Genomic DNA, 25480 nt, shown 5'->3' with positions numbered 1-25480 from the left:
TATTTTGAACCATGACTGAAACATAACATGGGATATCTTCATAACATAATAAAATGTCATTTGACACATTTTAATCTTTAGAAATACACATTATAAATTTATAATACAACTCAACAAAATGTAAAAATGAACCATAACATATTGAAGTTAGTACTGCAGTTTTTATGAACTCAGCATTTGCCCTTGAGATGGAAGTTTAAACAGCAAATTGTGCAAATCTGGTAGATGACACAAATATTTATCATCAGTTATTTACTATTTACCACTAACTCTCCCCCCAAATAGGCTGTGATCCATTCACCCTTTCAATCCATCATTCATTTCCTAACCAGGGCATTTTTACTTGATTTTAATATCAACATTGCGGGTGCAGAGTGCAAGTCGCTCAGTTATAGCTGTAGGAGGAGGAGAAATGATATTAGCAGGGCTTTCCAAAGGCAATAAATCCATGACATATTATACGTACTATATATGATATATAACAGGGCTCCAGAGTAACTTTTTACATTGGTCGCACTGGTGTGCATACCTTCTTTCATTTAGATGCACCAGCACGTAATTTACGTGCACCTACCATTTTTTACTGCACCTTTTGGCACCGCAATAATACACCCATTATACCTTTTCTTGACAGTTCCCATATGCATTGGTGATTCCTTAACTGGGGTAGAGTATTGCCACAGATTTCCCAAATCAAATGTGAATCAGAAGGTCTTGATTCGACTTCTGATTTGATTCAATATTGCTTCAGTTAAAGATATTTCATCGTACAATATGTGCCTCATAAACTCTGGAGCGAATCAAACAAACACAAATTAAACTTCCGTACTGTTCAGGTCCTGATAACATGTGATTAGTGTCGGTGTTTATTGTTAAAGTGTAAAGTGAGCCCAGGTCAGCTGGAGTGTGGAGGGACGACACCCAGACAGGAGACACTGACACTGATATGAACCAACTTCTGCTTCTGCCCTGATCCTGGAACAGCGGTGCAGATCGCTCTGCGTTAGCGACACTTCACTTCTATCAAGAAAACCTGGCTCTTTGATTTGAACTCATCTGTGCTTTGTTGTGAGTTTAATTGAATTAGATGGTTTCTAACTGTGTCAAGCAGTCACTCACCTTGTTTTTAACTGTTATTCCCCTCGCAATGGAAAAAAAAGGCTCACAGGGTTTGACATGACCTCGGAGCCTAACAGATGGGGAGTGAGCTGTGAGCGGGGACTTTTAGCGAGGGAATGAATATGTCCAGCAGTGGGGGGTCTGGTGGTGGTTAAAAGCAGAGGCCCCTGTGCTCTGAGTTCAGCTGTGCAGCTCAAACTGTGAGAAAACAGTTTTTTACTCAATAGTCTCCAACAGGACAACCCACAATAAAGTATACTTCACTTTCCCTCACCCGTCCCTTTCCTTCAAACATCTTTCCCCAATCTGAGTTGGTATATTTAGGGTTTTAAAGGATTATTGAGCCCTAGGGTGCAGATCAACATGATCACTGACCTAACAGGAGCTGAAACATCAATGACGCCGATCAACTGACATTTTACTGTTAGTCTGGAAACTGGTGAAAACGGAGGATCAGCAGGAGATTAAGCAGAAGACAGATGAACGGAGAGAGATGGATGGAGAAGAGGAGAGTGGTAGACGATTACACATTTTCCCTCTTCTCCGCTGCCAAAAAGTAAATCCTATTACGTCCATGTCCTCGTGTGTTCATGGAAATTTAAAGCCAAATGAAGCTGTCACTGCCACAATGGGGGGACTTGGTGTCATGCAAAATCGGACAAATACCTTCTCTGACTGGTATTTTAATTGAAAGCAGACATTCACTGCTGGTAAGATTTAAGGTTAAGAACACAATTAGGAGAACAGATGTTTTGATCAGGTCCGATATTAGCTTTTACTTTGAACCCTTTGTCTGCAGGTCAAGTAGAAACTCATTGCTGGGTCTTTTTAGTGATCTTATTATTGAAATGGAAAATATATAGGGCACTTTCACACATACTTTGTTTGGTCCAGACCTCCAGACTATTCAGTTTAGTCTGAATCAACACAGCAGGTGTGAAATGTAGTGTGGACGATGGTCCGGATCAATGGACCAACAATTTGAGAAAAAACTGAGCCATGGGTCGTTTTATACATTTTTTATAGTTCAGACTTTCAGAGCAATTGTAGGAAACCTTGACAGCATTAAACAATAGAAGAGGATGAAGAAGAAGTAGCTTGCAGGCTAACTGAATCAATTACAATGTAACAGAGACATTAACCTATATTGGTGTGTTTCTTGGACCAAACTTTCAGGTGTTAAAGTAGGCATAATGTAGAGTTTTTCTAATTTCTTCATACGACCTGCAGCTCCTCCAGCTGCCTCACCTATTAAAGCGTAAATAACAGATCCGTCATCCGTGTAGTAGACTTCTTGCATGTGTATGTTGTGATGAGACATGCCGGATTAGTCATTTTCATACTATGCTGCTTAACCAAAACCACTCTGGCTCCGCAAATGTCTTATGGAAGAATATCAGTCAAATGTGACAACAACACAGCTGCTCTGCTCACACAATTAATTTCTGTTTCCTCTGCGGGAAGTCAGTGTTTAAACTGCTGCAGGCGGACAAACAGACACGGGACACGGTTGGGATATGTTCAGGGTTGAGTGAGGATGACTTGCTGCTATTTGTTGCACTTGAGCCAAATGCTCATGTCTAATCAGTGTTGATGTAATTTGTGTTTCTTTTAGTACAAACATCCATAAAAGAAGCTCAGATACCACCACCACCTGCTAGTGAGAACTAGATGTTTTATACAGATCATACTCATGCTGTAGAACTACTGAACCTGGCATCAAAGGTAAAATGTGAAGCTCTACTTTCCGTGCTGATTAAAACTTGTCTTTTCTTTTTTCAAGGATTCCATGACTGCTTCAATATTGACACGAAGAATCACAGGATAATTAAAGGCCCTAAACAAGCCCAGTTTGGATACACTGTGCAGCAACACGTGGGTGCTGGGGGAGAAAAATGGTAAGAGACTCCTACGATTTACACACTGCTGCTTTGATAAATATTGAAGCTTAATAATGATTTGTTCCTGAATTTATTCACTTCTTCCTTTGCCCATGTCCCATCCTTCCACCAAGCCTCAATGAAGTAGTTTTCTTGAGGTGGTTGTGTAATCCTGCAGACAGATAAATAGCAGTGAAAACAAGTTGTAAGAAAAGTATTGTTTTGAGAATATTTAGTTGCAGGAGCACCAAATGTGTACAATATTCAAAACAATGCATCAAATATGCAGTAACAATTTGTTCCAATACTTCTTTGTGCAGACAGCATGAACTTTCAAGGCTTAATTCACTTCCATTGCTGCTGTAAATCTGTAAATTATTTCCGGATGTCTGTTTTCTATAAAAACGAATTAATTTAAAGTAATTTGGAAAATATTCCATTCTTTCAAGTCAAGCAATTGAGTTGTTTTGATAATCCCTCACTGTTAGCAATCTCCCAATTCATCATGGATCAAATAAAGTCAACATTAATTTCTGTGATTGCAAACTATTCCTCCGACTTCAAGTGAGTTCATTGTGCCAATTATGTGTCAGCGTCTAATAAACCTTTCAGTTTTCCAGCAACTGGGAAAACTGCTGTATTGACCCAATTCCAGCTTCCAATTCCACAAGCACTTGAATTGAAGTGTTTATCATCTGTGTTTTATGACCTAAAACATCTGTATGTCTTATTTTGATGCATATTTATTTGAGTTTCTGTAAACCTGCCAGAGCTTACGTCAGTGAGCAAGTGCATTATGACTGTAAAACACATGCTGACAAGGTGCAGTGATGAGAGACTGACTTGGCTGCGAGACAATAGGATGTCTCCATTTATCCCCGGAAAGATCTATTGTGTCTCTCCTGTGATGTGCAAAGTCTCCTTCTGTAATTTGTGCCTGCAGAAAAAAAACGCATAGTCCTGAGCAGGATACTTCACATTCATCATCATACCTCATAGCTCAAGCGGACCCCTGACGCACACTATTATTATGCCAACTGGCACAGAGGCTGTGGCCAAAATTAGTTTCTGGCATCCCCAATATGTCTGGTTGCGAGCACTGTACTATGACCACGCAGAGTTCAAGCAATGCTGCTGTGCTGTACGTGTGAGTGTGTGTATTTGTGTCTGTGTTTAAATCATTAGTTCTGTCTATATATATATTTTAACGTGACATGCAGATGGCTTCATTAAGTATATTTTCACTTTGGCTGTTTCTTTAAATGTTAAAAACCACTTTTATTTACAAATTCCTGGCAAATTGCTTCCTGTTGTTGGGTAAATAGTTTCTTCTGAGCAGCTTCATTTAAGGGCGGAGGTTGATGCAAAACATCCTGTGTCCTTCCGACACTCAACTTTTTTATATCCTGCAAGTTGAATTCTAAAATGATCAGAGCTTTAACTTTTCATACTTTAAACTGAATATGATATGACGATCAGACGTAGGCCTGTATTTGGACTCTACCTCCAAATAAGCAAGATTGCTGCATTCGTATCGTGGGTATTCTGCCTTGATTTTTGGATAGCGTGGAGACGTGTTGTCCATCTTTATAATACAGTCTAAACTTTGTACACACACTGCCTTAGGTAATCAATTACATACAAGTAAACATTGCAAGCACTGAACGCCACCACCTTGTGACTGGTAGTTTAACTTTGACAAGACAAATATGCCCGCTGGTGCCTCTCTATTCTACTTTGTCCTCAGAGAAATGCATAGACCTTCTAAATACAGCTAACAGGAAAAATGTGTACAATCCAACAAAAGTTGTACATCGAGTGCTGTAGGGTTAACAATATGAAACCTATGTATATGCAGTAAATACCATTCCGTTCTGATTATTTTTACTGCTCCATTGGCAAGTTATCCATCACCCTGGAGCAGGACATGAGGCCGAGTGTGTATGTGTGTGTGTATGTGGAAGAGAGAGAGTACTGTATTCACATAAAGATGCTTTGGGATATTTAGCTTGGCAGTGAAATAACTATATTCTGCACGTCGATAAAATGCCAGGTCACAATGTGTGTTAAAAAAGTTAGGAAAACTGTGTGTGTGTGTGGGGGGGGGGGTTGATACAGTCTGGACTTCATACCTTTGTGAGGCCCAGTTTGAGCCTTGAACCATGAGAGTGACACATGTTTGGAAAGTGTAATTTCCTCACAGGGTAATTTTAGGGTTAAAGCCTCCACACACCTATAGTTTGATTATAGCTCCAGCTCTTCTGTTTATTTCAAAGCACCTGTTTGGTTGGGATGACTTGTTGACGTGTAATCAGTCGTATTGGCACTCATGGTTTCGTGACATCATACATTCCCTCCGTAGTACCACCATAGACTAGCTCTAATCATCCAGATCCATTAAAAACAGTTGTGTGGTTGAGCTGAAGCTTTGAGTTAGGGGGTTAAGGTTCTGATGGTTAAAGGAAAAAACCAACAGTCTGTGCCAAAGATGTTGAGAAACTATTAAAGCAGCCACACTGTCAGAGTCAGTGATGTTTCTTCATTATAATGAACACAGGATCTGTGGTTAATGAACGAGGCCATAGAAGAAACCATCCTGCCGTCATAAATACTCTACAGCTGAAAGTAATCCCCAGAAATGCTCGTGATTTAGTTGCATTTAACGTAAACAAGCATAAATGCACAGTAAATTAAGTCCTTACAGATTTTTAAATTCAACCAAACTGTTGTTAAAGATTTGGTTCTCCAGTAGGAACCACTCACAGGTCTGGGAAGTCAGAACACTTGAGGTCTAAAGACCACGGTTCATTCTTAGTCTTCTCTTGAAATTTTGACTATCCATTGAGGTATAGATTCATGGCTAATGAACGCAAAGGCATTTCCTTTGTGAACAAGAGGGGACCACAACAACATACATGAAGGGTGATGTTTAAAACTAGCAGAAGCTGCCAGCACACAGAAGTCCAATGTCCCACATGACAGCACACTGATCAGGTCAAATCCAACTTCTTTACCATTCCGAGCTGTCGGCCAACCTCTACTTGAACTGAAAAGTTCTGATGAGGCTGACATGTATGGAACAAAGGTCACCAGAGACACGGCCTGAACCGAAGTAAATGTCTGAGAAGTTGGTGAAAATTTTTACAGTGGAAGGATGGTGGAGCACAGATCGTGCATACAGCAAACTGCCAAATGGAGCTATAGGGACCCGGAGCTTGGCATCTTTATTAGGTGTTCAAATGTCGTCTATAAATTCACATTGTTCATAAGCAAGAAGAGTTATATTTCTATATTGGGACAATACGATATACTGCCCTAGCCGAACCTTCTGCGATCTACAGGGCTGAGTCTCCCACTGTTTTTTAAACTTGGGTGATGACTCGTCTGTCTGTTGCTAGACAACTTACTCATCCGGCTGACTTCAGGTCTGTATAGTACAGTGCAGCAAGATGCTTCGGGTCTGGGTATGTGAAGCTACACAGCTGCATTCGCATAATCAAGCAAGCCTGTATGTTTGTGTTTGTGTCTGTGGGAGTGTGCATAGTCAGACAGTTCACAGCAGGACGAAGGAATGTCGCAGCATCTGGGGATCCATGGGAAAATACCACATTAACAATTTCAACTTTATTTATTTCTTTATTTTACTCCCACTGAATAACTAACAGTCAATTCTGAATAAGTAAATCGTGCTGTTGTGCAGGATTTTGTTACCTCGTTTAAAGAATGAGCACATTTATTTAACAGTTGGAGGGAAATCATACTATTTTATCAAAGGGCCCTGGTTTCTGCATTTGAATGCGTTTTGGTTAGTCAGTATTTCTGGATAACAAATGTGTGCAGTAAAATTAGCACTCTGAGATGAATTGAAGTAGAAGAATGCAAGATTCAGAAGAGAGATTGTTATATTCCATCACTGCCAGATCAGTGAGTCTTTGTTGTGGAGTTGTGTCTGGGACACAGGCAGTGACGACTGTATCTTAAATTAACTACATTACATGTTTTTTTCCAACTCAATGTGCTGATAAAGCAGATATTTCTGCACATGAGGATAGAATCTGGTGTTTTTGTTTTTGTTTTTCTGCAGCGAGACATGTGCTCGCCAAGTGTCAGCACTTCAGGGGTTTTTTCTCACTGATTGTCTGGTTTTGTATGTTTATCTGAAGGGCTGACTAATTGTGTTCAGACTGGATTCAGAAATGTGAATTATCCCGCAAACAGAAATAAATACATGGGGGGGGGGGGGGCAAGAGACACAAAGGAAAGTAGAGAAAAAACACCACAAGAGAAACTGGAACACACTTGGATTAGCCTGTTAGATAAACTGTTTTTTCAATTCTACAATAAACTGACGAAAACTCTCTTTGTTGCCACTGACCATCTATGTTTTTACTTTCTAACCTCCACTCTTCCTTTCAGCTAAGAGGTTTCACCTCAATTGAGCTTTCAAGGGTATTTAAATTTGTACCAACGCTGTCTGTGAGAATCTGTGCCGAGCTCCAGCACTGTCAATTTTTCCAGAATTGTCTGATTTCTCAAAACCCTTAGCTCTGTTTGGATAGGAACTGGATCACAGATGGAAAGTGACTCTATTACAAAAAGTAAAAAAAAGAATTTATGACCCGTTCTTCATGTAAGTCAGGAACGCAGCGAAAAGGATTCAATCAGGAAAAATAGTGAAGGGAAATAGTATTTGCTGACTCTAGTAAGAAAAGAGCTTTCGTATATCAGCAATATTAAAACAGTGTGGAAAAGAAAAACTTGCCTGAGTCTTAAGATTGTTGAACAAAAATATTTAGTTATTTAGATTTCTAGATGTTGAGAGAACTGTTGACAGCTTCTATCTGTGGCTATGGGGCCGTCAAGCTCAGGAAAGGTCACTGTGTCAAGAATGTATGATTTCCTCACGTGTCCAGGCAGCGATGAGGTGCTTTAAACTCTCTGCGAGGGCAAAGTAGACTCTGTGGGGAGCTGAGAAGAGGCCACATCACTTCCAATAGGCAAATAGCTTGGGCCTTTCAACTTGATGGGATACACGGACCTGCATACTACTCCCACTTTCTATTTCCACTGTTTATTTTTCGACAGTTGAATCAGGTCTTCTCAGTGGAGACTTGACCTTTGCTCGTTCCCTCAGTTATAAGTTGAACACCACGAAGGACTACAGGGATTCTGTGAAGTCTTTCACCACTTGCGTTAAATAGTGTTCCCCTTTATTTGGCCCTGTGTGTGGAGCTACAAAGAAAAGTGTTTTTACACCTACTGAGATCGGTAGGAAAACGAAACTTGATCTATCTAATTTGAGTTGAGACACAACAGTCATATTATTGTAACATCTACACAAGTATTCAAGATACAAAGAGATGCTTGTTAAATGGCTGAGCAAAAATGAAAACAAGATTATTTAATAAAAAAGGGGAAAAACAGTTTAAAGTCATGATTGCAGCTCTGTGCACTCTCACAATGTCAAGGTAACCCCCTTTAATTTTAGTTGTGCTAACTTTAGTTTTGAAGGTTACCATTCTCACTAGTTTGACATGTTAGCGTGCTAACATTTGGCCTAAGTGGCAATGAACATTATGTACAACTGAGGACTGAGAGATTGGCACCATGCAGTTTTGCAGGTACAGCACTTTGTTATTGACCAAACTATTGTACATATAAAAATGTTTACCTGATCATTTATACTGAGCGCAACATGAATGTTTTATGACAGTACATCCAATTAAGGGGAAAGTCAGCAGTATTCATTCTGTGGGGTCCATTACTGTGTTTATCCAATCTATGAGTGTGATGAACCAACCAACCGCCATAGCTTAAAAAATAAAATATAGAGAGCTTGACAATCCCGCTGAGAACCATAAAAAAGGCTTTGTGGGTCAATGAGTGCTTGTAAATTCCTCTTCTAATAAACCTATGACATATTACACTCAAGTAAAACAGGGATATTAATTCAAATTTTTGGAAAAAATAACTATGTGACCATACAATTGGCTTGAATCTGTGGCTGCATGAACAATAAAAAATATTTCCGTTAATTCAGATGAATGGAATGTGATGAGCAGGCGCAACATTGGAGTAGCACACTTTGAGTTTTTGACGAGGATGTGGTTTTATAGCGTATATATCTCCTTCCAAATTTGAAAAACATTACAACATTAATTACAGCCTGGGCTTGGGGATGGCGTTTCCTCAAACCCCCAAATCCTTGCCACTGGTAACCAATGGTAAAAATGGTCAATGTATTCATGTTGGGTCAAGTTATTTCCTTCAGCATTCGACCCAATCAGCTCTGGAACATGATCGTTTAAACAGCTTCCTGGTGAAATTCCGGAGGTACCGAGGTAGGAGTCCAAGTCAAAGGGAACAATGGTCCCTTTTCATCAAGGTATCCTGACCTGAACTCCTGCGGCAGCGTCCTCATGCCAAAGGATAGCAGTAACTGAAGTAATAATCATGATATTAATAGCTATGGAGCTTCTCTGTACTCTGCTGGAGCAAATTGCGGTGAAAATGACTTCCAGTGTCTGTGAGACTTTAAGAGTTGGCTTCAGGAGCAATAACACTGAGGCCGACCTCCATATGAGTCGCTCTTTGATGTGACGTGATGGACTGTTCCAATAACATTTCCTCTTGACCTCAACTGCTGCCTTAAAGTTACGTCACTACTGGTATGAGTCTGTGAATGTGTCCTGAATATACCTTTGAGTTATGTGTCCAGCTGAGCTAAATGAAATTCAGAAAAGATGGTTGGTCACATCACAACTCCTAAAGAAATACCTAAAGAATGAAGGTTAATTCTCGACTTTAGTGGAAAAGTGGGTAAAACGCCATTTTTTTACGTTTTAATGCTTTTGTTGAGTACAAAGGCCTAAATGTCTTTTCAGGCAGAGGTCATGAGACTCATTTGCAAAAATAAAACATTGTGGAAGTTCTGTTTTAGAAATAGAGGTAACTCCTCTTGTCTTGTCTGTCAACTCTTAAAAGTTGTTGTGTCCCAGTAAATTAAAGTAGAATGACACATGTATCTGAGCCTACTTTATACATTACAACCCCTGGATCACCCTTTACTCTGAAATCATAATGCATATCCTGTTGTGTCATGCTAACCTCTCAATAGAAGAAATGTTCTACAGACTTTTCCAGCTAAATATTTAAAAGAAGTAATTGTTTAGGACTTTGGAGCAGTTAAGAATCTTCAGGGACCACGAGTCTAAAGTAAAACTCCTCAATTTAAAGATCTGTCTCTCTTTATTTGGAAGGTTCTGACCCTAGAGGGCCACGCAGGAGGTTGGCTGTGATCTGCTTTTACAACAAAGCAGTTTCGAGTGTCTTTCCTTTGGGCCACAACTGACCTGGGAGTTGTTCCTTTGCTCTCTCCCTTTCCAGGGAATTTCACTTGGACAGCAGTGTTGTTTAAATTCCTAGTTGACCTGCTCTGTATCCTGAAGCTTTGCCAAGAATGTGATTAGTTTAGAACAGCCAACAACTAGGCATAAAGTTCTTGAATTATACTAGCAAGAAAAAGAACTGTGTCATGTTATCCACTGAGATACTGTATGTTAACACCTAAGGCATTTGTACTTTACATCTTGTGATAGTACAGTGTTGAATTGTTAAACAATTTAATCTTAAGACTTCACATGATGAACACATATTCGATTCAAATAACTGAACCTATGGATAATGTCAGTTATGAAAAACAGCAGCTTTAACCCCCTCTTTGTGTTTCATGAAAATAACTGAAAGATTTATTATCTCTGTAATACAGTACATGTGTGTTGCAGTTCCCTCTAAGGCTTTTATACCCTCCATCAGTCCTGAAGAAGATACACCAGACAACTTTAGATTCCCCTCTCACCTCAAGTTACCTAAAAGCTTTGAGTGACATTTATAAGACCTCACTGCCCTGCACAGGAACCCCGACGTTAAGTCAAGCGCTGGACAGACTCCACTCTGTCATGTGAAAAGAATGTCCAGCACTCAGCAGCGATATTGGAGGAAATTTAAATCCCATCACTGATTATGTTTCAGTTTAAATGTGAAGATCATTGTAGCTTCTGTCCAGCAGCAGTTTTCTGTCTTCTGTGTTTTGAATCAGCAGTTCTTGGAGGGTTACTTGGAGACCTCTGATCCGGTGTTGATGTCACAGCAGATTGAAGCTTAAAATAGAGGAAATGGTAGAAATATGACAAAGCAAGTTTTGATAATAACTATTATAGTAAGATGACCATGCTTTGGTTGGGGCCCCAAACAGAGTATGGTCTAAGAGCCGCCTCATGTCCTCCTGCAGCAGCTGCAGGTTTGGTTTTGAACCGGCTCGATCTATCTCCCCCATATTTAACTCTACTATCAAATAAAGGCTTTTATGCCCCAACTAATGTTTAAAATACCATCATTGTACAAATGTAAATAACAATCAACCTGACCAATCAGCCAAAACATTAAAACAGATACTAAGTGTATGACCATGCGACATATGTGATTCCGAATTCTGCTAATAAAGCTTAAGAAATAGGGTGGGATCAGATGAGTGGTTTTACTTGTCAGCTACTGGGTGTGACTGTGAGGAAGTCTAGTGCTGCTCAACATTATTAAACATGCATTGTTATCCTCCCTTGGATAAATAAAGGTTTCAGATCTTCCTGGTTGGCCCATGTGTTTTGTCTGGGTTACTGATGTCAACAGTCACAGTCTTATTCCCTCAGAGAATTAGCTCCCGGGCAAAGGCTGACTGCTCTTAAATGGAACAAAGAACGTGTTCAGTCTGGCTCTATCATCACTATTCAACTGTTTATAGATGATGAATATGCAACTACAACCTTTTAAGGCAAACTTTTATACTGACATTAGTTTTAAGTGATTCCTACTTCTGCATTTTTTGTTTTTTTTGCAGGTTATTAGTGGGAGCCCCGTATGAAATGAATGGCCCTTACCAGACAGGGGATGTTTATAAATGTTCGCTGAGCAAAAGAACCAATGGCAACGGTTGCTCCAAGCTCAACTTAGGTAAAGTATCACAAACAAAACTAAATCTAAAAGACTGAATGTGCTGAAGATGTGTTTGCAGGGGTGTTGTTGATGTCAGCATGTTCCTTTTTCCAGTAAACATCATGGTGGCATATGTGAGACACATAAGTGTTGTGACCATACCTATCATTCTTTTTTTACAATTATTTTTAAATGGTTTATGTATATTCCCACATGTGGGTGATGCCACACATCCCACCGCATGCTTCTTCATATGGGCTGCACATGTGTTGTGCTGCTAAGGTAGGCACATGACGTTCTGTGAAGTAAACGTTTAGACCTGAGGATGTAGACACTGGCTTGGCTGCCCAGACAGCAATAACAATCCAAAGTTCCAGATGGGGGAACTTGTGTTTGGTCTCTGGAGGACGGTGCATGTATCTATGTGTGCATGAGTCTGTGTATCAGAGAGCATCTGAGTGAGATTCATTTTCCCTCAAGGAAGGATATCTCTGACCAACGTATCAGAGCGCAAAGACAAGATGAGGCTGGGGATGACGCTCACATCCAACCCCAAAGACAACAGCTTTGTGGTGAGAGCAGCTTTAAAACTTTATCTTGAGATGTAACAGAGCAACGGCCTGTTGCAGCAGAATCTTAGAATAATTATGGACGCATTCGATGAAATAGCAATGGTCAATTTGGGGAAAAAAGGACTATCCCACAAGATTGTCTTTTGATTACATGGTTTTCAAACAGCCGACCTCCTTGCGGAAGTTGTCTGAGAGCATGAACATAACTTTTTGCAATATGCTGAGGTCAGTAATGTTGCCTGCGTAAATGCTTTCTTTTATGTTTCAGGCCTGTGGGCCACTGTGGTCCTACGAGTGCGGTAGCTCCTACTACAGCACAGGCATTTGCTCCCGAGTCAATGCGAGCTTCAAGTTCTCTAGAACGATCGCGCCTGCCTTTCAGAGTAAGATTTAAAGTGTCTCTTCTGTTTTACAAAGATTTATTCGTCACAGCAGAGGCTTATTTACTCATTTATGAGCATCTGTTTTCTCCATGTTGGATCTCAGCTGCAAGTCTCATCTTTAAAATATTTTTCAGGATGTGAGACCTATATGGACATAGTTATTGTTCTGGACGGCTCAAACTCCATCTACCCCTGGTATGAAGTGCAGGCTTTTCTCATCAACATCCTTCAGAAGTTTTATATTGGACCAGGTCAAATACAGGTGTGTAGGAAACTTAAAGTAGATACGACATTATATATTTGTAAAGCTCCTTGTTGGATTTATTGAAATATTGAATCTGATTTATATTTGTTGTTTCCTGGAGTCAGGTTGGAGTCGTTCAGTACGGTGAGAAGGTTGTTCATGAATTCAAACTCAGCGACTACAAGTCAGTTGAGGAAGTGGTGAAAAGAGCACGAAGCATTGACCAACGGGGCGGCGAGGAGACCAACACGGCACTTGGCATCAACACAGCACGGTACAGAATCTACTTTGGTTCAAATGAGCAGCTCTACTTCACTGCTCCTCCATCCTGTAATTCATTGCACTGAACAAATCCAATATGTCCACATATGTCCAGCTCACAAGCTTTCAAACATGGAGGTCGACGCGGTGCCAAGAAGGTGATGATAGTTATAACTGACGGAGAGTCACACGACAGTCCAGATCTCCAGCAGGCCATCGAGGACAGCGAGAAGGACGGAATCACACGTTATGCCATCGCTGTGAGTCTGCTAAACCCATTCTTCACCTGGCTTAGAGGGCTTACACTTTATTGGTTTACACTTGGTTTTCTCATGTCAAATAAAATGTCCTGTGCAGTATTAAAACACTGTAAACATTAATGTGATGACCTCATGGAGTTCAGTTAAAGCAAATCTTTTAAGAGCTGAGTTTAAAACAGAGCCAAAAACACTGGGAGCCCTCCAAGAGCTCCAAGCATAATCTCACTTGAAGAGCAGTTAAAGGTGCAAATGATATCCTCCAGACCAGATGGTTTTTGGTTTGAGCGACTGCTGCTACAACTAATGGCAGACTTGTTTCCATCCAGTGGCTCAGCTGGGCATAGACATCTGAACTGAAGCTCTAAAGTCGTTTGGTTGAAAACCAACTGGCGTTGGTGAAAGCACTGGCATTGGTGTAAAATGTCAATCCTTTCTGAAACCTTCTGAGAGAGAGCTAATAATAACCTGTTATTGAGCTATTAAAATGTGATTATATTAGATTGGATGGCACTAAAGAACCTCATGCAAAATATCACAGTTCATTGTCTTTCTCACAGGTCCTCGGCTATTACAACCGTAGAGGCATAAACCCGGAGGCCTTCCTCAGTGAAATCAAGTACATCGCCAGCGACCCAGACGACAAACACTTCTTTAATGTGACGGACGAGTCAGCACTGAAGGACATTGTGGATGCTCTTGGAGAACGCATCTTCAGCTTGGAAGGTTAGGCAAGAAATTGTTCTCACTGTTGTTCTCACTGTACTTCATATTTAACTTTGACCCGAGGATACAGTGATTCTCTATGGGATGTAATTAACATCAAACAGAGATAAGCGTATCAGTCAATGAGCTGTTTGACAGAAACCTTATCTACAAACATTTTAACAATTTATATTTGAATATTTATCAAGGAAAAATGAAAAAAAAATGCTAGTTCCAGATTCTCTAATGTGACTTCTTCTCTTTTCTATCTTTGTAAGCTAATTCACTTTGGGTTTGGACTGCTGGTTGTTTAAATGATCAATTTGGGATTTGGGGTATTTTAATGGACATTTCTCATATAATCTGACATTTTAGAGGCATGATGATAATCAGTTTAATTATGAACTGATCACGAAAGTTATTATTTGTTGCAGCCCTAGTGGTCACCCTAAAATTAATTGTTTTCCAACTATTGCCTAAAAATATCTCAGAAAAACTCACTGTATGTGATACATACCCTCAATGGGATTTCAATGCCATTCTTTTTAGAATATAATTGTGGTAGGAAGATTAAGTTTCTCAGCTGCCGCAGTGGTTCAAAACTCTTGAAGACTGATTTGTTTACACAGGAACCAGTAAGAATGGGACAGCGTTTGGCCTCCAGATGGCTCAGGCTGGATTTTCTGCACACAACGTCGAGGTGAGTCTTGACTTTCGCTACCACGTCACCTCATCCCGTCTATAGACACCACACATTGTCTAAATTTCTGGCGCATCATGGCTTCCTCCCGCAACTTGCTATTTATCACTCTCCAGTCTCCCCTGAGGTTCCTGCTGTGTGGCCCCAGAGGTTTAGGTAATCCTGATTTAAGAGCCCCTGACAGAAGAGACGGGCCTTTTTCCACTTCAGCCGTGCACTGAAGTGAAATGAGAAACCACTTGTTCCCCAGGGAGACATATTAGTGAGAGGCTCGGACCAGGTTGAGACAGTTTTGCTTCAGAATGTGTTTTTTGTCTTTTCTAGAGATATTTGAATGTATCTCAGAGCAGACAGGTGGGCTGCTTTCAGGGAGACACAGCTGGAGGAAGAAGAAAAGGCTCATCTCTTTTGTTCCTGCTGCTCATTCCAATTCATCGATTACCATTCCTCACTTTCTAGCTCTTTCCAGATGTCTGCTAATGCAACTCCTTTCGTTTTCCGTTTCCCATTGACAGTGGGATTTATTGAGGGTGAAAGAAATATATTATATCTATGATGAAATATAAATAAAGCAGAAAGCAGAATATGCCACTGGGTGGTAGGACTGGTTGGAAATTCATTTCCCCAATGTCAGATTCCAGAGATGCTCGACAACATCAACCTGAGCGTCAAGAGTAAGATAAGTCCTTGGAAGGAATGTCAGGGCCTTAAAGGAGAAAACAGTCCTTAAAGTCCAGATGGTTTTGTTGAATAAGATAAGTGCCAACTCTGAGGGCTGCTTATGTCATATACGATCCAGACGTTTCATGCATCTGCAAACGAAGCAGTTTTTGTGTATGCTCTAATCTTAAAGTTCATTGTTTGCAAATAAACCTTTTGTTTGTTTGCAAATTGATTCCTGTATCAACCATAATGCAGAACATACATTAGTTGTTTTGGGATCTGGAATGAAGTGTACATACCCTCTATACAAGTCTTTATAATTATGTTTAACCACAACTCTGGGCTCCCCTGGTAAAATCAAAAGTTGACATACTAACCAAAGCAAAGCACATGTCCATACAAGCAGCCACTGCAGCAGAAATAGGTCATTGATTTATAAGGCTGAACTGTTTTGAGTTTTCATTCATTTGCCATGGAGACCAGTCTGACCAGAACTTATAACCACACTGGCATAACGCTGCCGTGACGTAGTGCGAGCGTGGTGAGCACACAATTCCGTCTTTCAGGAAGGAAATCACAAGCCTTCGTGCATGTGCTTTAACACTGGAAAATGTGTCGTGGGCATATTGTGCTTGGCAAGAAAAAAAAACTGTAGCTCATTAAGCAGAAGAACCCTATAATTATATTGTCAGTGATAGAGAGTATGGTGAACCGTGGAATACAGAGAATCCTTCCTCTGTTTCCTCTCGTGTCTGCAACAAATTGCACTGGCTGGTTTGTTTGCTTTGTTGGATTATTGTTTAAGAACACAAAGGTTTTTGTTTGATTTTAAATGTTAAGGTAGATTTTATTGTTTTTTTTGTCCACTTTGAGTTTGGATTGTTATGTGAAAATATTCAACTAGAACTTTTTTAACTGCACAAAGACTAAAACTGGGAATATGTTTGTGATTGAAGTAGATATTATGAGCTGTTGAAGAGAAATCCCTTATTCCTCATAACTTTTTAAAGTATACTTTGACTCACAGGCATTCCAAATGCTGACCAGTGTGATTATTATGACATCTTATACCGATTTTAAGGGATACATCAGTGTAGTTTTCAACGGGTACCGCTTAGCGCTTGATAGGAAATCTACAACCAAAGAGAAGAAGTGCAATTCTGCACAGTTTCCATGTGCGTCATGAGTATAATAATCTGGGTATTATCATAAGTGATCTCAGTGGAAGCTGAGTCAAGGGTAGCTCGAGAAGCACACGTCTGTAGCTAGCTGTAGCTCGTCACTCGTCAAAGACCCCAAGCTTTTCCGAAATGTGCATGTATAACAATGACACAAACAATTGATGCTGTGGCCAGTGGTCAGACTAGCTTTCAAACACAGAAGCTTGCTGTGGTAGTAAATTGTAAGATTGTTGTAAAAAGGCATTATCACGTCCTTAAGGGACAGAAATCTGATGTAGATGCAACAACCCACCATTGACTTGAAATAATAAAACGCACAACACCTCTTCTCACCTACAGGATGGGATTCTGGTGGGTGCTGTTGGGGCTTATGATTGGAACGGAGCAGTGCTGAAAGAAACACGTCAGGGGAAGGTGGTCCCTCCCAAGTCCTCCTACGCAGAGGAGTTCCCTGAAGAGCTCAAAAACCATGGTGCCTACCTGGGTAAGTGACAACCAAAACAACTGGAGAGGACAATGTTGTTATTTTGTCATTGAGTTACCCCTTGTTAATTTGCTCGCTAACTCATCAGCCTTTTGTTTTGGTTTAAATCCTTCCTTGGGATGTATGGTTGCCCTCATAGAAGACATGTGGTTTAGCACCAACTGCCCGAGCTGCAAACCCATCTCCATCTCTTGAGTGTACCCATTGCTCCGGTGCTTCCCATCATATCCGACCCCATCTCACTCCACCACCGCAGACCTCTGGTTTTACCATCAGTGGTTTGTGTGTGAGCATATTGACCAGGCTGCCAATGGAAGTCATTCTAGACTCAATAGTAATATGAGGTGGAAGCATAATTTTGGGACAGGCCGGGAGAGAGGCAAAGCTTGGGGAAAAAAAGAGGCATGAAGATGAGAAATGAAAGCGGAAAAGTACACAGGGAGAAAGTGGAATTTTTGGTGGGAAAAGACAAAACAGAAGAGAAAGAAATCTGTTAAACCGGAGGAGCCAGTTCTGTGTCGCTGAAGGCAGCTAAATGAGTTTTAACTCCTCAAACTGTAACATTTCAAAGTTTTCCCTTGGAATCACTGCTTGGAAATTCAACTTTAAAGGTCACGCCCATCACTCAAACCGTGCAACAAGGTGTTGTGCCAGGGATTCTTATTAATAGTTTAACCATCGATCAATCCATAGCCAATAGAAGTAAGAGATAGTCTAGATTTAAAAATATAATTACTTCCATCAAAAGCAATGTCCTACATGGGTTGATTTGTCAAAAGTCAGAAAGATGAATATCTCAATCAAAGTGTATCTCAGAGGGTTGTGTTTTATGTTAACAGGTTACACTGTGACGTCTGTGGTGTCAGCCAAACACGGTCGTCTACTCGTAGCCGGAGCTCCACGATTCAACCACACGGGCAAAGTCATCATCTTCACTCTCAAGAACTCAGGCAACCTGACCATCCAGCACTCCCTCAAAGGCCAGCAGGTACTTTACCTGTCACCCTACTTATGATACGATGAAGGTTCACCAGCTGTAAGCTTTGGAAGAATGCCCCAGTCAATAAAGACATGTTATGAAAACCAATTTTTACTGTTGCTGCTAAAGATTAGTTTGTTATTATAGTCTGATGTTGATTATTATTATGTGATTTCAACATCCTAGAAATTAACTTTGTGTCATAATAATTTTTTGACAAAAAAAGAAATAGACAATGCTCCTGAAGTATGTTAGTGGTTTTAACCAATTTAATAATATACACTGCTGCCTGCCACTGTCCATTGATACTACTTCATTAGTTCTATATTTAGTGGCTTTAAATGTATTTGTTAACATTTTTAAATTAAAAGCAATTTACAATATTTAGATAAAGAAAAATCCACTCATACGTCATTAAAAGGTTGGACAGATATTCATTTACACAGCTCCCCGCTGTAGTCTAGGCAGTTAAGTTATAGTGAAGACAGTTATAGTTCCTTTTTAAGGGAAGAAAGAAAAACATCCAGTAAAGCATCTCTTCATTACCTCACATAATGTGCGTAAAACCCAGGATTACAGCTGAGTGTGAGCAGCCTCAGACACTACTTCAGCCAGATTTAGGAAAACATCTCCTCTTTCTCTGTATTTCTTTTTAATACTTTAGTACTCATGATATCAAATGTTTTTAACTTTGGAAAGTATCTCTTTCACTTCATGAGCGTATTAATTTAGACAAAAGGACCAGAATGAAAAAGATCATGACAGGGAAGTATTTTTCAACGGATATGGCTACTAACCACCAGAACTTTGATTTTGAAATTTAAGCTCAATAAAATGACTGAGCTGCACCAGTGGAGTCCAAATGACATAAACATGACACACTGCACTGATGCTGTGAGTTGACCTGCCAGCAAATTGCTGTGCAATTTGCAGTTTCGACTGTTTGATAGATTTTATTTGGTTAATTGGTGTTATATCGTTTAATGTGTGAACATATGGGTTTTAGTACGGTGCTGCAGATCATTTGTAGTAATCTCACAATCACAGTTGTCACATCAAGTTGAAAAATAGTCATCACTTCCAGGGGACGTGTGTTAATGTCCGCTACACTCATAACTGGCAACTCTTCACAGGCTGCGAGTCTGAATTGATCCTGCAGCAGTTTACATTGTGCCCTGTCAGCAACGGCTCATCCACAGCAGCAGATGTTTTTTTGAAGAGAATGTTTTTTTCTTCAGCTGATAGCAATGAAAGAAAAGCTTTTTATTGGCAGATGTTTCTAATCTGACAAACCGATAGATGATGTTCCATCCACTCCAGTGACTAATCCAGTTTATGCCTGTAAAGATTTCACAGTTTCAGCATCGATAAAACACACCAGGACTCAGGCAACTCGATGTGACTCAACACAAACAAACATTTGTTAATAATAATCAACTTCAATATCCTCTCCCGATCATCATCAAATCGTCAAAACCAATCAACATGCAGGGATAGGTCTCACAAGAAAGTTGTCAGGGGCTTTGGATTAATGAAATGCAAACATACATACACGCGTCAGTCTAACAACTAACCGAATTGTGTTAAGATCAGTGTGGCATGTGTGTGTCTCGTCTCAGATTGGATCCTATTTCGGCAGTGAGATCGCACCACTTGACATCGATGGGGACGGCATCACCGACAACCTTTTAGTGGCAGCACCGATGTTCTTCAGTGGCGGCATGGAGAAGGGGAAAGTCTACATCTACAGAGTGACAGACCTGGTAGGTACAGACAAATACACAGAGGCTGGAACACACACACCGTCTGATCAACTCCGGACCAAGTTACTCCACCACACAGAACTGGGTCAACACCTGTTCAAACTCCAGACTCGCCCAGTCATTTTTAACTCACCTCACCAGGAGTATCCGGTAACACACACACCAAACCAGACTCTTTTGCATTCCAGCTCCCTTTTCAAACACAACGCCATGCTGCAGGCAGACAGTTGAAAAAACTTTGCCATGCCAGTGTTCAGACTTTATAAGATGTATAGAGTGAACTCAACAGGAAAGTATTCTGGGCTTTTTAAAACCATTTCCAGCGAAGCGTTTTGGAGGCGAGAACTTTCTTTAATAGAAGGAAATCTCCCGGTGTTTCCCAGACCTGTCTTCCTCGTTGGAATAATGACCGTCCTCAGATGTTTTTTTTAATCCATTGAACAGGCATAGACGAGGTATTTAAATATCTGGTGCGGCCCAAACCACATCACAGGTGGCAGGCCAAACCTAACAGCCAGAAACACAAACAGAAAGAAATCACCAAAAGCTCTGTCGTCTTCAGGAAAGTAATACCACATGTCCAGGGCTATCAATTATCACTGTGCTGTTGATGTAGGTGTCGCTGCAGATGCTGCACAGTGACATTGGTCTGGACATTTAAAGTTGGAATTCCTGGTCCAAGAATGTGGACAGTAACCTTTTATTGAATATAGTGTGGGATCAATTTATATCTAAGTAACATTGCTTTAGGATAAGAATGGCAATGCCAGCATCTCATCAAAAAAGATGTTTTGTTGTCTGCTACTTTATCATCCCTCAGCGAAGGATCCCCATAACATTGCATTATGCATTTTAAAATGACTACAATAAATTCCATTATAACAATAAAAGATCACATTAATTCATTTTGACGAGGAGGTTATGCTTTCATTGGCGTTTGTTTGTCTGTTAGATAGAAGCATTTCACAAAAACTACCGCACGGATTATCACAAAACTTGGTGGAAGTACGTTTTGTTAGAGGAACCTAATACATTTTGGTGCAGATCCAAGGAATGCTTATCACTTTATCATTACAAGATTGTGTGTTTTCAATATTTTCACAGATTTCGAAGGAAATAATTCATGGATCTTGATAAAAAATACATTTATGGGATTGATATCTCTGAGTGTGCTGAATCTAGTACCGAGAGACATACGCTCCACTGAGCTGCTTTTGCCTCAAGTGCTCTGACTAGAACTTAAGGGGGAAACACTCCAGGTTTAAGGACTAAATAAAATCTGGCAGCTGGTCAAAAATGAAACTCCATTTGTGTCTAAGACGTCGAGAAGTTGCAGTTTTACTTCACTCCTGAGTCGGTGCAGGTCGGTCATGACCTTTCACGACCTCCTCACGACCCATATGTTTCAAATTTTAACAGTGCGGAAATTTTTTTCCCCCAATTCTCTATCAATCTCCCTCTCTGCCACACATGCTCACATCAAGTAGCTGGGAAGTAAGAGCTACTGTCCTAAATCATCTCGCTTCCCATTCGCTCCACTGAGAAAACAAGTGATCTCATGTTTTGTCTGCCGACTCTAAATTATATTTAGGGCTGGGGATGCCAAGTGGAGCAATAATATGCATGACTGCTAATGGGCTCAAGTATTTGGCTCCGGTTTGTCAGCATGCCTCTTTTTAGATTTCTTTCAATTGTGTGTTGTTGAAAGACAAAGATATTTTCCATGTGCCTTAACGCTCACTGAGAGGAGAACTTCAGATAAATATACTTAAGCGATTTGGCATTCTTCCGTCCTTTTATGACCTCAAGGTGAAATTCCTCTATTTTGCTGTGCCAGATGTTCTTAGATTTTTTTAGTTCAAAAAGGCAGAATTAAAGGATTAAGTGGAAATCAAAGAAACTGATCCAACATTTATCTTCTGCTTCACCAGAAGAAAGTTTTTTTTTTAAATTACACCACCATTAGTTGACTAAAGATTGCCTTGAGATAACAGACAACAAACAAGCTGAGAGGACAAGAATCTCTTTCTTAGTCTCATTATGAAATGTCTAAATAAAGTAATGGTATTTATGGAACAGTACTTTGACCCCCTGTAGCATCAGACATGAATCCACCCCCCCCCCCCCCCCCGCCCCTACTGACTAACAGACAGTAGAAGTGTTATTTTTAAAATGTCCTTTTGGCAAATGATTCGGTTACCATTAAATCCTTTGTCCTGCACAGTGCATATTTGTTGATGGATTCATATAATATAAAACATGTGCATACTGTTCACATGTTTCTATGTTGTTGTTTTTGTCTGTATCAGGATGTTTAAATGCTGACTGGGGTTTTCCACGCATTCTGTAACATTAACCTATTAATGCATAATTCATACATTAAGGCACAGCTGTGTTCAGATATTTATGGGATCCAAGGGGAGATCAAGTACATTCTCATGGCAGCAAGACAAGAATAATACGTGTCACACGTGTAACATGTATTAATTAATACATTTGTTACATTCATTATGATATGCACAGAAGTAAAACAAATCATTACACCAGTTACGTTTCCCTTCCTCCCTCAGAATCGGTTTATTCTTGAAGGGACGTTGGAAATCCACAAAGACGTCCAGAACGCCCGCTTTGGCACATCGCTCGCTCCCGTCCCTGATCTGAACGGTGATGGCTTCAACGACTTGGTGGTGGGAGCGCCGCTGGAGGACGACCACAAAGGAGCCATCTACATTTTCTTTTGCCAGCAAAACAGAATAATACGCAAATACAAACAGGTAGGAGCTGTGATGAAAGACACTGCAAATGTATTTCTGATGTTTTTTAATTTCAGTATGGTTAAAAAATAGTTTTCAGAGATAATTAACAGGATGGAAGGCTAAGCATCCCTGTTGCAGTGGGAATTTTAAGCCAACATACATGACGTGCCATAAATGAGCACATACAAAAAAGTCACAGCAAATAAAACGTAGAAAGGGTAAAAATAAGTTGAAACTAAACCAATCCTGCAAATAAAACTCTTTCTGACTCTTTCCTAATAGGAAGCGAGAGGAACCTTTACTAACATTGCAGTTACAGAAATTCTTGAGGAATTTGTCATGGTTCTTAACCAAATCATTGTAATGAGTCCTGTCTATTTGTTATTGTGGCTTGATATTCGCTCACTTTATTTCCCCCCAAAACTTGAACAACACAGTTTAATTGGTTACTTTAACAGTGACTTTAATCATGACATTGGAAACTGTGGTTGAGTGATTTCCTCGGCCTGTTCCTCAGAGGATCGCCGCAGCAGATCTGGCTCCCGGCCTGCAGTACTTCGGGCGCAGTATTCATGGCACAATGGACATGAACAATGACGGTTTAGTGGACCTGGCAGTAGGTTCCCTCGGTGCAGCTGTTCTCCTCTGGTGAGTGTTTCATCCAGTAAGAAAATACAGTCGTCAGCCAATGAAGTTTTATGTGCGTCTTGAGACAACCTCAGGTCAAATGTGACACCTTTATGCCCCGCAGGTCGCAGAGCGTTGTCCGGATATATGCCACCGTCAGGTTCGAGCCCAGTAAGGTCAACATCTTCGTGAAGGACTGTCAGAGAGGTGGCAAGGACGTGACCTGCATGTCAGCCATCGTGTGTTTCAACATCACCGCCAGGACGGCCATTCTGCCCACACAGGAAATTGGTAAGCCAGCAAAAATAAGCCACTGCTGTTGAAGCACGGTGAAGTTTCCTAGTTCCTCTCCACGCCTTTGCCTGATGTCTGGCATCTTCCCACTGTTAACAAAGCATTGGTTTATATATTAGGAGCACAGAGGCTTTTAATCCTTTTATAGCCCAACAAATCTATAGATGAAGAGACTTTTTTTTCTGGGATGAAACATCTGGATACTGTCAAACAGACAGATTTTTTTAACTGATGCACTCAAGTAGAGAAATTGATATTTTGGATTTTTCCAATAAATCAGCTGTTATTGTTTGTACATTGGTATATGGGGATGAAACATGGCTGGTTTCCAGTAAGAAAAGGCATTCGGCTCCTCCATGTCCTGGGTCCATCAGACTTTTCACCATGTGGCTTCCTTCGAAAGCTGGAGACGTCCATTCAGCAACGGCGCCAAAGCAAATGTGTCTTTACAAGCAGTAAGATATTTTGATCTCACTGCTGCTCCTCTGCCAAAGCTGTTGCCTCCAAAGCTGCTAATATCTGAGCCACACTGGTGATGTCAAATGTTCCTTATATTGTGTCAACACTGGTTGGAATGTATCTACGTGTTCATCTCTCATAGTCTGGTGGCAGAGTCCGCCCACAGACAACTCAGTTGGGTGGCCCACCTGTGAATAACACGTTAGGTTTCTGTGCCCACAATTTGTTTTAAGAGATATCATGTCAGGGTCCAGTTTCACTGTGTTTTGGGGGGAAGGTGCCAGGGGGGAGCGTGCTCCGAGTTAACCTATTGACCCGTCCAACGTCTTCATCAAATCTATCAGATGTGTCAAAACAGAGCAGAAGGAAGAACAGGGGGAGTTATCTTTTCTTCAATGGTTGCATACAGTGGAACAGGTTTATTTAATTTTCCTTTCCTTGTCTGGCTGGTAATTCGTGGCAGATGTGCTGGTGTTTGTGAGTTCCCAGTGGTCTGTTGCATGAAATGAACTTTTTTAGTTTCTGTCTCATTCACGTAAATCTTTTTTTATGCAAAGTTCTGTTACCAACATCTGAGGGGGGTGTCTTCAAACAAAGAAACTAAACAAACCTCTTTTCAGAGGTCCGTTGTAGGGACTTGAGTTGATTTTCTGTTGACGGGTGCTGCTGTTAAGCCCCATCACGCTTAATATGGAGTCCAAGTTTAAACATGAAACTTCTCTCATCAAAAAGGAATAAACTTTTATATCTGTCCCACCACAACAAATACACAGATTCAGCCTCAGTGGACTTGTCCCTGTTATGAAACCAGGATTCACCAGAAACATTGTTTAAAAAGCATCACGTTTATTTACAGCCTGACGCCAGAGGGTTTAGATTCATTTTCTGTGGCCTCTCACATTCTGCCATTTGTCAAGTATTCTCTTCTAACCGACAAGAACAGAAGCCCATCTATCTTAGAAACATTTTAATACTTTCAAGTCTAATTGATTACCTTTTCCTATGACCCACCAGGAATCAAATATAACGTCTCTATCGCTGAGAGACGTTTCAATCCTCGGGCCGTCCTGGACAACCCCAGCATGGTCCAGCCTCAGAACCTGACGCTGCTTCCTGGAGAGGAGACCTGTCAACACATCTATTTCCACGTCATGGTAAGTTCTGT

The 25480-nt window shown here is 40.5% G+C and overlaps 1 protein-coding gene across 1 annotated transcript in view; it reads left to right on the top strand.

The window, feature by feature from the left end:
• Positions 1-25480, top strand: part of itga11a (integrin, alpha 11a) — a 42553-nt gene that overhangs the window by 4600 nt on the left and 12473 nt on the right. Inside the window, exons 2-17 of the mRNA XM_062400848.1 lie at positions 2903-3017; positions 11893-12005; positions 12468-12559; positions 12828-12942; positions 13077-13204; positions 13312-13460; positions 13563-13707; positions 14265-14430; positions 15039-15109; positions 17293-17437; positions 18277-18425; positions 20036-20179; positions 22750-22953; positions 23453-23583; positions 23687-23853; positions 25330-25469. Of these exons, the coding sequence (XP_062256832.1) occupies positions 2903-3017; positions 11893-12005; positions 12468-12559; positions 12828-12942; positions 13077-13204; positions 13312-13460; positions 13563-13707; positions 14265-14430; positions 15039-15109; positions 17293-17437; positions 18277-18425; positions 20036-20179; positions 22750-22953; positions 23453-23583; positions 23687-23853; positions 25330-25469 (2174 nt within the window). The remainder of the gene's footprint in view (positions 1-2902; positions 3018-11892; positions 12006-12467; positions 12560-12827; positions 12943-13076; positions 13205-13311; positions 13461-13562; positions 13708-14264; positions 14431-15038; positions 15110-17292; positions 17438-18276; positions 18426-20035; positions 20180-22749; positions 22954-23452; positions 23584-23686; positions 23854-25329; positions 25470-25480) is intronic.

The sequence above is a fragment of the Platichthys flesus genome, chromosome 1, assembly GCF_949316205.1.
Source record: "Platichthys flesus chromosome 1, fPlaFle2.1, whole genome shotgun sequence".
NCBI lineage: Eukaryota > Metazoa > Chordata > Actinopteri > Pleuronectiformes > Pleuronectidae > Platichthys > Platichthys flesus.
Note: the sequence above shows the minus strand (reverse complement) of the source record. Positions and strands in the feature narration are given on the sequence as shown.